The sequence below is a fragment of the Herpailurus yagouaroundi genome, unplaced genomic scaffold (genome assembly GCF_014898765.1).
Source record: "Herpailurus yagouaroundi ecotype Mexico unplaced genomic scaffold, PumYag 165, whole genome shotgun sequence".
NCBI classification, from domain to species: Eukaryota; Metazoa; Chordata; class Mammalia; order Carnivora; family Felidae; genus Herpailurus; species Herpailurus yagouaroundi.
Genome location: NW_024412406.1, coordinates 4,318,656 through 4,333,939, shown reverse-complemented (window position 1 = coordinate 4,333,939; position 15,284 = coordinate 4,318,656). Strand labels below are relative to the sequence as shown.

At 36.7% G+C, this 15,284-nt stretch overlaps 1 protein-coding gene across 4 annotated transcripts in view; it reads right to left on the bottom strand.

Annotated features, from left to right (window-relative positions):
- The window catches only part of SNX16 (sorting nexin 16), a 63,318-nt gene that overhangs the window by 43,018 nt on the left and 5,016 nt on the right, over window positions 1–15,284 (bottom strand). For all 4 annotated transcript variants that reach the window (XR_005794117.1, XM_040487495.1, XM_040487497.1 and 1 more), the window contains 2 exons: window positions 9,432–9,518; window positions 6,075–6,223 (listed from right to left, as the gene is read on the bottom strand). Coding sequence is in view for 3 of the 4 variants with exons in the window: in XM_040487495.1 (XP_040343429.1) it covers window positions 6,075–6,223; window positions 9,432–9,518 (236 nt within the window). In the remaining variant the exon portion in view is untranslated. The remainder of the gene's footprint in view (window positions 1–6,074; window positions 6,224–9,431; window positions 9,519–15,284) is intronic.

Below are 15,284 nucleotides of genomic sequence, written 5' to 3'. Positions count from 1 at the left end.
CGTCTGAAGGGAGTTCTCTGTGCCTCTTGGATTTCAATGCCTTTTTCCTTCCCCACTTCAGGGAAGTTCTCAGCTATTATTTCTTCAAGTACCCCTTCAGCACCTTTCCCTCTCTCTTCCTCCTCTGGGATACCAATGATGCGTATATTATTTCTTTTTAGTGTATCACTTAGTTCTCTAATTTTCCCCTCATACTCCTGGATTTTTTTCTCTCTCTTTTTCTCAGCTTCCTCTTTTTCCATAACTTTATCTTCTAGTTCACCTATTCTCTCCTCTGCCTCTTCAATCCGAGCTGTGGTGGTTTCCATTTTGTTATGCATTTCATTTAAAGCGTTTTTCAGCTCCTCGTGACTGTTCCTTAGTCCCTTGATCTCTGTAGCAAGAGATTCTCTGCTGTCAGCTATACTGTTTTCAAGCCCAGCGATTAATTTTATGACTATTATTCTAAATTCACTTTCTGTTAGATTATTTAAATCCTTTTTGATCAGCTCATTAGCTGTTGTTATTTCCTGGAGATTCTTCTGAGGGGAATTCTTCCGCTTGGTCATTTTGGATAGTCCCTGGCGTGGTGAGGACCTGCAGGGCACTTCCCCTGTGCTGTGGTGTATAACTGGAGTTGGTGGGCGGAGCCGCAGTCAGACCTGATGTCTGCCCCCAGCCCACCGCTGGGGCCACAGTCAGACTGGTGCGTGCCTTCTCTTCCCCTCTCCTAGGGGCGGGATTCACTGTGGGGTGGGGTGGCCTGTCTGGGCTACTTGCACACTGCCAGGCTTGTGATGCTGGGGATCTGGCGTCTTAGACGCTGGTGCAGAAGCGCAGAGTTGGGTGTTTGCGCGGAGCGAGCAAGTTCCCTGGCAGGAACTGGTTCTCTTTGGGATTTTGGCTGGGGGATGGGCGGGGAAGATGGCGCTGGCGAGCGCCTTTGTTCCCCACCAAACTGAGCTCTGTCGTCTGGGGGCTCAGCAGCTTTCCTTCCCTTTGTCCTCCAGCCTTCCCGCTTTCTGAGCAGAGCTGTTAACTTATGACCTCCCAGCCGCTAAGTCGCGCTTGCTGTCGGAACACAGTCCGTCAGGCCCCTCCGCTTTTTGCCAGCCAGACTCGGGGGCTCTGCTTGGCCGGCGAGCCGCCCCTCCGCCCCGGCTCCCTCCCGCCAGTCCGTGGAGCGCGCACAGCCTCGCCGCCCTTCCTACCCTCTTCCGTGGGCCTCTCGTCTGCGCTTGGCTCCGGCGACTCCGTTCTGCTAATCCTCTGGTGGTTTTCTGGGTTATTTAGGCAGGTGTAGGTGGAATCTAAGTGATCAGCAGGACGCGCGGTGAGCCCAGCGTCCTCCTACGCCGCCATCTTCCTCCGCTTCTGCATTTTGATAGAATACTCCCTCTCATTTGTAAGGTCCTTCTTTACTTTCTCTTGTTGGTCTGAATATCACTAATTCTTTAAAATCCAGCTCAAATGTCACCCTCTAGGAAGCTTCCTGCAATTCTTCTAGTCAAAAGTTCCCTCTTTCTCCTCTGAAAGAGATCTAGCTCTACTCATCATAGTTGTTTTTGGTAAATCTTCCTCCTATTCAGTTTTCTTAAATAAAGGATCAGTATCTAAAGCACCTTTGTGTACTACAATAACTTATATGCAGTAAGACCTACATAAATATTTATGGAACAGAGAAAATCAATAAGAAATCCTTTGATTTTTTGAAATCATGAAAATATTAACTTTTTTTTATGTTTCCTTTGTATTTTCTAAATGCATCTGAAAATATTATCTTAAAGCTTTCAGATCAACTATCCTTAGTGTCCTTTCAGTTCTTACTTTCTTCTATTTCTGCTTTGTTACAGTTACAGAGGTAATAATATTAAAAGCCTCCACCAGCCTGTTGTATAATGAAAAGCTCTTAGCCAACATGAACGTTAAGAAGTAACTGTGTTGTGAAGTGCTAAGGATATAAAAAAAGAAAGTAAAAAAAGTGTAATTATAAATCTATAAAGAATATCAAATATTTGGCCATATAAAGACAGCAATTTTTCTATTTTCCCATTACAACTATAAAAGGAGGCTAACAAGTATATCAACAGGTAACATGTATCATACCAAGAAGCATTTCATAAACTCCCTTATTTTGTTCATCCTGAAGCCTCATTTCTTCAAATGAATTTTAAGACCAGTGACTACAACCTTAGCTTCCTTCATAAACTTCCTAGCATGACACAGAGCAAATGCTCAAGATAATACAGATAAATAATTTCTTTCCTTCCCTTCATTCATGGTTTAAACAAAAACTTATTAAGAAACTTGTTAAACTGTGAAATAAAGAATGCTACCCATAACCCACAAAAAAGACAGAGTGTACTCTAGAATAAATAAGGCATAAATACTTCATTCTGAGTTCAATTTATCTAACAGTAGTCCCTAAATGATGATTTACATGACAAAATCAAGTAGACAACACCTGATACACTACATTTTTTAATGCAAGACTTCTTAGAACTTCTAGTATTCTAGGAATGTCACGTGAAACCTTTCCCAAATTATTTGGCCAAGAAATCTTTGTTTTCCTGAAATACCTACTTATGAATTGAGCAAGACTACTACCACTGTACTGAAGTACACAGTTTAGAAACAAAAGGATCGCAAACGTACCATATATGCCTACCTCAGAGACAAAAATCTATCATCAATCAGTTCTTTAAAGTACAGATTTTTAAAAAATATTTTTTAGTGTTTATTTTTGAGAGAGAGAAAGCAAGAGCAGTGGAGGGGCAGAAAGGGGGGGGGAGGACAGAATCCCAAGCAGGCTCCCTGCCGTCAGCACACAGCCTGATGCACAGCTTGAACTCACCAGCTGTGAGATCATGACTTGAACCCAAACCAAGAGTTGATGCTGAACCAATTGAGCCACCCAAGTGCCCCTAACCTCCTACTTCTTTTAAGAGGAAGGTTATGAGACAATAATCTTGGCCATGGATAACTTCAGGAAGTATGTCTTTTCTTTTTCTATGGTAGAATTATAAATCCTACTGTGAATTTTTCTTTGGTCCAAAGTTAAGCATTCCCCTATGTTGTTCTAGGAATTTTTTTTTTTTTTTAGTTTATTTTTTTTTGAAAGAGAGTGAGCACAAGCAGGGGAGGGGCATTGACAGAGGGCAAGAGAGAGAATCCCAAGCAGGCTCCGCACCATCGGCACAGAGCCCGATGCGGGGCTTAAACTTACAAACTGTGGGATCGTGACCTGAGCTGAAACCAAGAGTAGGATGCTTAACTGACTGAGCCACCCAGGTGCCCCATTTTTTTTTTTTTTTTTTTTGAGAGAGAGAGAGAGAGAGACAGAGAGAGAGAGAGCATGCACACAAGCAGGGGATGGGCCGAGAGAGAGGGTGACAGAGAATCCGAAGCAGGCTTCATGCTGTCAGCACAAAGCCTGACGCGGGGCTTGAACCCATGAGCCATAAGATCATGACCTGAGCCAAAACAGGACACTGAAACAACTGAGCCAACCCAGTGTCCCATTATTACCAATCATTTTTAAAAAATGCAATAAAACTAAGATACACTTTCACTAAAAAATCAAGATACCACAAAATCAGCTTATTAATATGATTTATGTTATTTAATATTTCATTATATAGAGTATATTTATAGAATAAATGTGATTTTAAGTCACCCTGATATTTTCAATACTAAGACATAAAGGTTTACTGACTAAAAGAAAAAGGGGATAAGATATGTTGACTTCTTATTTTCTTTTATGGTATCATATAAAATATATTTTCTTCAAAAGATTTCTTCAAAATCTTTATGATTTGAGAGTTTTTTGGTTTTTATTCTTTCTCTGTGTGTCTGAATTAACACTAACTTCCTTTTTGCTTTTGAGATGTACAAATTTTGAGAATTAGGGAACTCCGTGTTCCTACTACCTAGAGTGTACAATCACTGAGTTAACATATATACTTCAAACTTTTTTCTTTTTTTTCCTTTCTTTTTTTTTTTTTTTTTTTGAGAGAGAGAGAACACAAGTGGTAGAGAGGGGCAAAAGGAGAAAAAGGGAAGGAGGGACGGTGAGAGAGAGAGAGAGAGAGAGAGAGAGAGAGAGGAGAGAGTGAGCATGAGCAGGGGAGGGGCAGAGAGACAGGGAGAGAATCCAAAGCAGGCTCCGTACTGTCAGCACAGAGCCCAATGTGGGACTTGAACTCACGAATTGTGAGATTATGACCTGAGCTGAAATCAAAAGTCAGCTACTTAACAGAGTGAGCCCAGGTTGCCCTGAGAGAGAGAGAATCTCAAGCAGGCTCCAAGCTCAGCATGGAGCCTGATGTGGGGCTCAAGGCCACAACCCTGGGATCATAACCTGAGTCGAAATCAAGAATTGGACAACTAACTGAGGCACCTAGGCACCCCCAAAATATTTTTCTTGTAATAATAATACAGTAGCAATTATCAACATTTCAGCCATTTGTTTAACAAGTACTTATTGAGCACAGACCTTGTGTTACCACTGTATTAAGCACTGAACACTGAACGGTGAGTAAAACAGCCACATAACCTACTATTACATATTTACCTTACAACCAGGTGGGTGAAAATCAAATAATCAGATAAATAGTCACAAACTGAAATGCTATGAAATTCAAGTACCAACCAGCCTTTCTTAGCTGGGATTCCAGGAGAGACTTAGATGCTAAAGGCAAAGATTTGACTATTTTCTCAGTTCCCTTAAGACTGGCACATAACTAGTACCAGCCTAGAGAAGTTAATTCATAGATACAATGTGTGCCTTACTTAAGGCATTAGGATTTGACTTTCAGAACCAGTTGAGAGGGACTGGTACAGGTATTATGAAATAGAACTAAACTAGTCTTTGGTGGTGGTGGTGGTGGTGGTGCATGAGGAATTGGGTCAGGAAAACCAGTTATGTGAGGAAGTGAAGTTTTTAACTGAAATGTGAAGGACATATAGGTATTATCTAGGCCATGGCTGGGTGGGATAGTAGTGTGAAACATTGTCTTTCCAGGGAACACGATACTTGAAGGCCCTAAGGGACCAAGGAGCAATGTGACTTTGGAAAATTAAAAGACCAATATAGCTGAAGAGCACTGTGGCTCCAATGGGCTACAGAAATATGAGTGGATCAAGCAAACCAGAGGGAAAGCTTTTGCAGTAATTCAGGTGAGAGATAACTGCTTAGATCAGGGTGGTGATGGTAGAAATGGAGAAAAGTAGACAGATTTGAATGGAATTTAAAACATAGAGGAAGGGATAAGGGTGGGAGGATTGTATCAACGATAAGTACCAGGTGCTGGATAAATGATGTTGCTGAACATTGGGAAAAAAGTCTAGAGAGTAAGCTTTTACCCAGTTTGAGATCACTTTGAGATATCTGAAAGATATCCTTGTCAAGAGGGAATTGCATATATGATTGCATATATATAATTTATAAATTAACCCAACTTCCCAACCTTCATATTTTTGCACTACTTTGGAGAAATATATAGTGTCATATTAACCAAAATTCTAATATGTGGGCCACTTTGTTTAAATGATTGCTAAAATACTAAATACTAAAATCAAGTTTACAGTTGGGTTGAGTATATGGTACACTGAATTTTTAACTTAGAAAATTTTTTTACATTGAAAAATTTTTAACTTTGCTGACTTTTTACAAGTGTTAATACAAATCAAATGCCAAATAAAATTCTTTTTTTAATTTAATGTTTATTTATTTATTTTGAGAGAGAGAGCGTGTGCGAGTGGGGAAGGGACACAGAGAGAGAGAGAGAATCCCAAGCAGGCTCTGTACTGTCAGCACAGAGCCCAATGCAGAGCTTGATCTCATGAACAATCAGATCATGACCTGAGCCAAAATCAAGAGTTGGATGCTTAACCAACTGAGTCCGTCCCACCAGATAAAATTCTTACCAATAAAAAGCAAGAAAATTCCAAATAGTGCTGTATTGGAGAGGTTAAGTAATTATATTCCTACCCTATTTTTTTGTGCTTCAATTAACTATGGTCTGTGTTTGTTCTTCAGTTTAAACAAGTTGTTGGAATGCACCTATAACCTCTTATTTAAGTTTGTCACATACCAGTTAGCAATGTCCTTGTGAGCCACTAAATTTTGAAGAAACGCTTGCAATCCTAATTGTCTATCTTCTAAAAAGTCGGCATTGTAATTATCTTTGAACCAGCGTTTTGGTGGAAGTGCTAATCGAAAGCCTGGAAACATCTCTTTTAACTGAAAAAGAAAAAAAGAAAACAGTGTTCAACTCAATCATAGCAATTCTACAAAATCTATCCTGTTAACTACATGAAATAAACTTAAATAAAGAATAAAATCCAGCTAAGTTTTTCTTACTTCAAGTGTTTTACTTATTAATTTCTATACCAGTTGTGGGTACATACGCATTACAACTGCTCCACATCCTTGCTAATACTAGGCCTTGTCCATCCTTTTAATGTTAGCCATTCTGGTGAGTACATAGTAGTACTTTACTGTGGCTTTAATATGCATTCCTCTGTTGACAAATCGTGTTAACTATCTTCTCTGTGCTTATTTGGATCTGCATATCTTTGGTGAATTATCTATTTAAATCTTTTAACCTCTCCACTTAAAAAAACTGGATTATTTATCTTTTATTATTAAGTTACAAGAGTTCTTTATATATTCCTGATACAAGTCCTTTGTCAGATACAGGTATGACAAATATTTTCTCCCAGGCTGTGGCTTGACTTTTACACACATTTTTTGATTCTTGCAAGTAAAAGCAGGTGATGGGTAGAGCTATTTCTGGTACCTAGGAACAGTGACATAGACACTTATTAATTTTAGGTGCCCAAGTTGGAATATCAAGGAGATATTTACTAATTTAAATTAAATTCTTACTAATCTTTCTTTAAAAACTTAAGAGTTATCTAAATCTCAACTTGCCTAACAAATAACACAGCAATATAAAGATGCACCTAGAGAGATGAAGAGAAATAAACACTAAATAGTTGAACCCTGAAAAGAAAAATAGCAAGTCATAAAGGATTATATAGCTCTAAAGAGAAACTGTTAGAAATTAGTCTTCATGAACAAAAATTATAACAATTTCATAAGAAAGCTAAGAATTCCATTTTGGTATCTGGTAACTTCACAAATTACTTTGATCTTCTTGCTTGCTTAATTATTTTAAAAAAATCAACAGAGGTAGAAAATTATAGGTTTTATAATTCTGGGTTTATAATTATAGGTTTTATAATTATAAATTATAAATTTATATATTATATATTATATATAATATAGTATGTATAATATAACAATATATATTATAATTATAAATATAATTATAATATATAATATATTATGTATGTTATATAATAAATTTAAATTATTTTAAATTATAAAATTATAATTATAGGTTTTATAATTCTTATATTACAGTAATATAAGAACTCAGGAACAATAAATAAAATTCATATATAATGGCAGGACTACATTACAAATAATACTTTAAATACCACTCCCCTCATCTATCTCCTCTAATTTCCCTCTAGCCCTGTGGACACAGCTCAGCTTTTCTTCCTCTATTACATTCTTACTGCCATTTGCTCAATCAATTCCCTACTGGAAATCTAGGTTGGTTCTAATTTTTAAGTATTAAAAACAAATTAAAACACAAAGAAAATAACAATGAACAAAACATGGTGAAAAGTATCCTTTGAACTAAATATTGCCTGGCCATATCCATGATTTCTCATATCCCAGAAATGTGATTAAGCACAACTTTAGGAAGCCATGTACCCTAGGAAGATTCGTATTTCCAACAACGGATAACACCACTTAAATGTCTGTCAACCTGATGGGTACAAAATAGTTCCTTAATTTTCTTTGGAGTACTTTGTGATATTAAATGTTGTTCTACCTTTATTGGTCCTTTATATTTCTTCTATGGCTTGCCTTGTTCACACCATTTATAGTATTTTCTACTTTTTGGTTTACTTTGTTTTATTTTCAAGAGTTTTTTTTAATTAAAAAAATTTTTTTTAATGTTTATTTTTGACAGAGAGAGACACACAGCATGAGCGGGGGAGGGGTAGAGAGAGAGGGAGACACAGAATCCGAAGCAGGCTCCAGGCTCCGAGCTGTCAGCACAGAGCCCGATATGGGGCTGGAACTCACAGAGTGAGTGATCATGACCTGAGCCAAAGTCGGATACTTAACCGACTGAGCCACCCAGGGCGCCCCTTAATTTTTTATTTTTAATATTTATTCATTTTTTGAGAGAGAGAGAGAGAGTGTGAGTGGGGGAGGGGCAGAGAGAGAGAGGGAGACCCAGAATCCGAAGCAGGTTCCAGGCTCTGAGCGTGAGATCGTGACCTGAGCTGAAGTCAGATGCTTAACCGACCGGAGCCATCCAGGTGCCCCAAGAGTTTTTAATATATTGAGGGTTTTTATTATTATTCTGTTTCATAAATGCAGTAGGCAGAATTCTAGATGGCCTCATGACCTTTGCTCCTGGTGTTGTGATTTTGTTATGTTACACAAAAGAGATTTGTATGCAGATGTAATTAGGGTTACTCTTTAATTGGTCTTAAAATGGGATTATCTGGGTAAACCTAATCTTATCATACGAGTCCTCTAAAAGTACAGCTTTATTCCTTGCTGACTGCAGAAGAGAAAGTCAGAGACTCAAAGCACAAAAAGGACCTGACCTGGCTATTGCTGACTTTAAAGGTGGAGAGGCCAGGTACAAGGGCTGGACAGCACTCTTTATGAGCTCAGAACACCTCTGCTTGACAACCGCAAGGAAATAGGGAGCTTGGTCTTACAAGTGTAAGAAACTGAACTCGGCTAACAACCTGAATGAGCCTGGAAGCTGATACTTTCTTAGAGCCTCCATGTAAGAGCCCAGTCTAGGCAACAGCTTGATTTTGACATTGTCTGACCCCAAGTGGCAAACCCAGCTGAGCCCACCTAAATCACTACACTTGATCTTAGCCAAAAAGGCTGAGAAGTGATCCTACATCACTAGATAATAAAAAGGTATGTTTTAGGTCATAAAGTTTGTGGTATTGGTAAACAGCAATAGAAAACTAATACAACATGGTAGAAATACTTTTTTTGTTCATTCTCTTATTGTCACATGGTTTAGGAGATCTTATATACACATACCTTTTTCAAATTCACAAGGTTATATAATCATTTATATTTCTGTTAGCAATTTTAAGGTTTTCACATTTTTATACTAAAAATAATTTTTTTTCCAAAATAAGGAAGTTGTGTGTAGAGATGGGTCTTTAGGCTATTAAAATTAAGTGAAATAGTTAATTTTCTTAGGAACTAGCAAAGATTTGACTTCACTCAAGTAACTCATGAGGAGGAAAAACCACAAATTTAACTGTCAGTAACAGTTAATAATGCAAAACTGAAAAGTCCATTTTAGATTTATCTAAGGACTTACTTTATCATTAAGCCTAGAGAAGTCAGTGTATCTTCTGAAAACCACCCAGCTTTCTTCTGGGGTTTTCTTTACTAGTATTTTATAAACCTGTGCAGAGAAAGAGAGAGAGAGACTGAAAAAAAATGTATACAAGATATTTAAAACTTCAAATCAAATATTTTTAAAACTTTTATTTGAAAACCCGGATAACAATTAGTATGTAAACAATATCAGAAGTCACTTGGACCATCAAATATACAAATTATTACAATGCAGGCATCAAAAGCAAGATTCAGGTCTTAAGAAACATGAGTGTGACAAATTTGAGACAAATGCTTTTCTGGCACATGCTAAATAAACTCATCAGTTCCAAAATATGTTTTATGATAAAATATTCTAAAATTGATGAAAGACTGAATCATGCTTGAAAAATAGCCACTCTTGCCCTATACAATCAATTTAACTTCTAAATTCAATAACTATTAAGCAAAGTTTTCAAATACATTTGATGTTGTTTCAATCTTCAAGGCTGAAATGCAGGTAAAAAAATATCCATATTATATAAAAGTTTACATTTCTATAATTATGCACAATTATCTAAAGGCTTCAAAAAAAAACTTGGTTGAGGCAAGTCAATATTTTTAAAAAACATATTATAAGCAAACTCAATTCTATTTTTTGTAAATATAATTTTAGAACTTATTATGAGGAAGTACTATGTATAAGAGAATCTCAGAGAACGTCTCCTGATAGTTTTGGCACAGTATTTTGGGCTAAACTAAATACATGACACATGTGAAGTACTAAATACCCATCTGCTGAACCAGTGAAACCCTCTTAATAATGAGTAACTTTTTTTCCTGAAGTCAGCTGTGGAATAACGTTCAGCTGGAGCTCTAGAGCTGCACTTGAGCCACAGGTGGCTACTGAACACGTGAAATGCTGACAAGTCCCAAATGACAGGTGATATGAGTGTAAAATAAACACCAAATTTCAAAGACTTAGAATGAAAAAAAAAAAGGTTCATAAATGGTTTTAGGTTAAATAAACTATATTATTAAATATAATTTCATCTGCTTTTTACTTCTGTGGCTCACAGAGTCCTACTGGTTGCTGTAGAGAAGACTCGTTATTTAGGGGCTAGATCATCCTTATCATTTGAATTTTCTCCCTTACCAGACTTCTCTTTCAGCTTTTAAGGGGGGAATGAGGAATCAGCAAGGATTAGGGTTGAACTGTCCCACATCTCAAGGTAACATATAAGGATGACGAAGATTATTCGGATACCCTTTAAGGTCTGCAGAAAGTCCTGATCTAAGATAGTTGTAAAGGAGATACTAAAGAAACATTTTTTAGGAGTTACTAATCAAAACAAAAGGGATAACTTAGCTTCCAAACTTGTGAGTATGAACAACTGATGCATAATAAAAGTCAACCTCATATGGTAATAAGTCTTACCTACACATAATCCATATGGTCTTTATTTTCCTGTTTTAAAAAATGAACACTCCTTTCTAAGTTGCTCTCCACAGTGGCCCCTGAGCACTTCTGCTTCTCTAAGAAAGACAAAGTACAGATTTTTGTGCTTTGTCTTCTCTAGAAAGCTCTCCCATGTTTCTATTTGTTTAAGTAGTGCTTTCAATGAAAACTTTATGGACACTACCGATCATTCCCTCCTCTATGTTTTAATAGCATTTACGGTTTCTACTCTTTACTGGAAATTTAGTATATACAACTTTGTACATATTTACGTTGTAAGTAAATTATGCAGAAGCATATACTTAATTACAAAATACACATAGAAAAGCACAGAAATTATAAGTATACAACTTGATGAATTTTCACAAAACAAACACACTCAGGTAACTAGTACCAAGTGCAGGAAAGAAAACATTACCAACTGAAGAAGCCCAATCCTTCCCAATCTGACTCATCACTCCTCCTAGTCACTTTTGTTCTTTGTATTTTTAAAATTAAAAAAAAAATTTTCCTATTTATTTTGAGAGAGAGAAAGTGAGAGAGAGAGAGCACACACACATGACTCGCGTAGGGTCAGAGAGAGGGGGAGAGAAGGAGAATTCCAAGCAGGCTCTGCATTGTCCGTGCACAGCCCAATGCAGGGCTCTAACTCAAGAACTGGGAAATCATGACCTGAGCCTAGATCAGAGTTGGACGCTTAGCTGACTGAGCCACCCAGGCACACCCACTTTTCCTCTTAAACAATTTTCAAAGACTTGATGCTCTCTATTTTACCAGATCTTACCAGTCATTCTTAATACTTGTTTAGTTAAGAGATCAACTAAAAGAAATATATGTAGGAAACATTATCTTACAAACCTAAGATTCCTCCCAAGCTTGTATTTCCAGCTCAGACCTCTCCCCTAAATTCAACTTATATTAATATACATATACATAATACATGCTTGCGTACACACTACGTGTATGTACACAGACACGTACATGACATCTCCATTTTGATGTCTACTAGGTATCCCAAACCTAGCATGTCCAAAACCAAATCCTGATCTTGCCCTCATAATCTGATATCTAATTAAATGGCAACCCTATTCTTCTCATTGTTTACCCAAAAACTTTGGGATCATCTTTGATTTCTTCTTCTCCCACATCTCAAGGTTCTATCTTCAAAATGTATCAGAATCTGATCACTTGTTAGAAATTCTCCCACCACCCTGTCCATGCCACCATCATGTTGTCTACCGTGGATTACTGCAAGAACCTAATACCCCCCGTTTCCATTATTCCCCCACAAAATCTAGTTTCAACTCAGCAGCCAGATCAATCTTTTTTAAAAATTAAGTCAGATCATGTGACTTTAAAACTTTTTAAATTTAAACATTTAAATCCTTTAAAACATTTTCAAAGATTTTCATCTTGTGCAGAGTAAAATCTAATGGCCTTACAATGGCTACATGCTCTACTTGATCTGTGTGTCACACTCTCTTGTCTTTGTTATTTCAGTTCCTACATCTCTCCCCATGGCTTCTTTGCTATCAGCCACTAGGGTCTCTGTAGTTGTCTTACCTGTCAGGAAAGTTCTTTCCCCACATACTCTCATGGTTCGCTGTCTCTTAGTGCTAAAATTTTTTCTATGAGGCCATGATTGACAATGTTATTTAAATTGCAACTCCAGTTGTAGGGGAACTTCCTTCACTCTTTTATTTTCCTCTATAGCACTTATCACCATATGACATACCAGCATTTAAAAAAGCTTACTTTATCATTCACTCATTTGGGTTGCTGTACCCCCAAAATGTTGAATTAATGAATTAATGAATAAAAATAACTTTACAACTGTTACTTACTTCTTTCCCTCTAGAAAATGAGTTCCCACTTTAATTTCCAAAAAAAGTCAGGTCCATGCAGATTTCCCAACACATCACCAGTCTCATGAAAATTTAACTCTAAAGATTGTCTCTCTTCATAAATTATCTCAATACTCTGGTGAACATAGATGCAAAAATCCTCAACAAAATATTAACAAACTGCATTCAACAATACATTACAAGGATCATTCACCACAATCAAGTGGAACTTATTCTGGGAATGCAAGAATGGTTCAACATCTACAAAGCAATCAACATGATACACCACATCAACAATACAAAGGATAAAAATCATATGATCACTTCAATAGATGCAGAAAAAGCATCTGACAAAATCCAACATCTGTTCATGAAAAAATTCTCAACAAAATACATTTAGAAAAAAGATATCTCAACATAATAAAGGCCATATATGAACAGCCCACAGTTAACATCATACTTAGTGGGGAAAAACTGAGGGTTTTTCCTCTAAGATCAGGAACAAGACAAGGATGTCCACTCTTGCCACTTTAATTCAACATAGTACTGAAAGTCCTAGCCACAGCAATCAGATAAGAAAAAGAAATAAGAGGTATCCATTTTTGTAAGGAAGAGTTAAACCATCACTATTTGCAGATGATATGATACTGTATACAAAAAATCTTAGACGCCACCAAAAAACTATTAGAATTAATGAGTTATGTAAAGTTCCAGAATATAAAATATATACACAGAAATTGGTTGCATTTCTACATACTAGTAACAAAGTAGCAGAAAGAGAAATTAAGAACACAATTCCATTTACATTTGTGTCAAAAAGAATAAAATACCTAAGAATAAACTTAACCATAGAGGTGAAAGACCTGTACTCTCAAAACTACAAAACAAGGATAAAAGAAATTGAAGACAACACAAACAATTGGAAAGACATTCCATTCTCATGGACGGGAAGAATGGTGTTAAAATGTCCATCCTACCCAAAGCAATCTACAGATTCAATGCAATCCTTATTGAAATACCAACAGCTATTTTCCATAGAACTAGAATAATCCTAAAATTGGAACCACAAAAAACCCTGCATAGCCAAAGCACTCTTGAGAAACAAGAACAAATCTGTAGGTATCAATATTCCCAGATTTCAAGATATACTACAAAGCTATACTAATCAAAACAGTAAGGTAATGGCACTAAAATAGATACACAGATCAATGGAATAGAATAGACAGCTCAGAAATAAACCCATGCTTATACAGTCAATTAATCTATGACAAAGGAGGCAAGAATATACAATAGGAAAAAGACAGTCTCTTCAATAAATGGTGCTGGGAAAACTGGAACGTGAACCTGGATCACTTTCTAACACCTTACACAAAAATAGACTCAAAATGGATTGAAGACCTAAATGTGAGACCTGAAACAATAAAAAAAGAGAATCCAAGCAACAAACTTTTTGACATCAGCCTTAGCAACATTTTTCTAGATATGTCTCCCAAGGCAAGGGAAACAAAAGCAAAAATAAACTATTGGGACTACATAAAAATAAAAAGCTTTTGCAAAATGAAGGAAACCATCAAAAAAAACTAAAAGACAACCTACTGAATGGTAGAAATTATTTGCAAGCAATGTATCTGATAAGGGGCTAATATCCAAAATATATAAAGAACTTATACAACTCCACATCAAGAATAACCACAAGTAATCCAATTAAAAATGGGTATTATGGGGCACCTGGATGGCTCAGTCAGTTAAGCGTCTGACTCTGGCTCAGGTCATGATCTCACTGTTTATGGGTTCAAGCCCCGCATCGGGCTCTGTGCTGACACCTCAGAGCCTGGAGCCTGCTTTGGATTTTGTGTCTCCCTCTCTCTTTGTACCTCCCCCATTTGTAATCTGTCTCTCAAAAATGAATAATAAACATTAAAAAGAAATGGGCAGAAGACCTGAACGGATACTTTTTCAAAGAAGACATACAGCTGACAAATAGACACATGAATAGAAGATGTTCAACTTCATTAACTATAAGGGACATGCAAATCAAAACCAGAACGAGATATCACCTTGTATCTATCAGAGTGTCTAAAATAAAAATGGTAAGAAATAGTAAGTGTTGCCAAGGATGTGGAGAAAAAGGAACCCTTGTACATTTGTTGGTGGGTATGTAAATTTGTACAGTCACTGTGGAAAACAGTATGGAGGTTCTTCAAAAATTTAAAAATAGCATTACCATAAATACTGGGTATTTACCCAAAGAATATGAAAGCAATAATTCAAAAAGATATACCCCTTTGTTTACTGCAGCATTACTATTTATAGTAGCCAAGATATGGAAGCAACCTAAGTGTCCACTAATAGATGAATGGATAAAGAAGATGTGGTGTATATATAAACACATACACGTACATATATAGACATACAAATAGACACATATACAAAACTGAATATTACACAGCCATAAAAAAGGATGAGATCTTGCCGTATGTGACAACATGGATGAACCCTAGAAGGTATTATGCTAAGCAAAATAAGTCGGACTGAGAAACACAAATAGCAT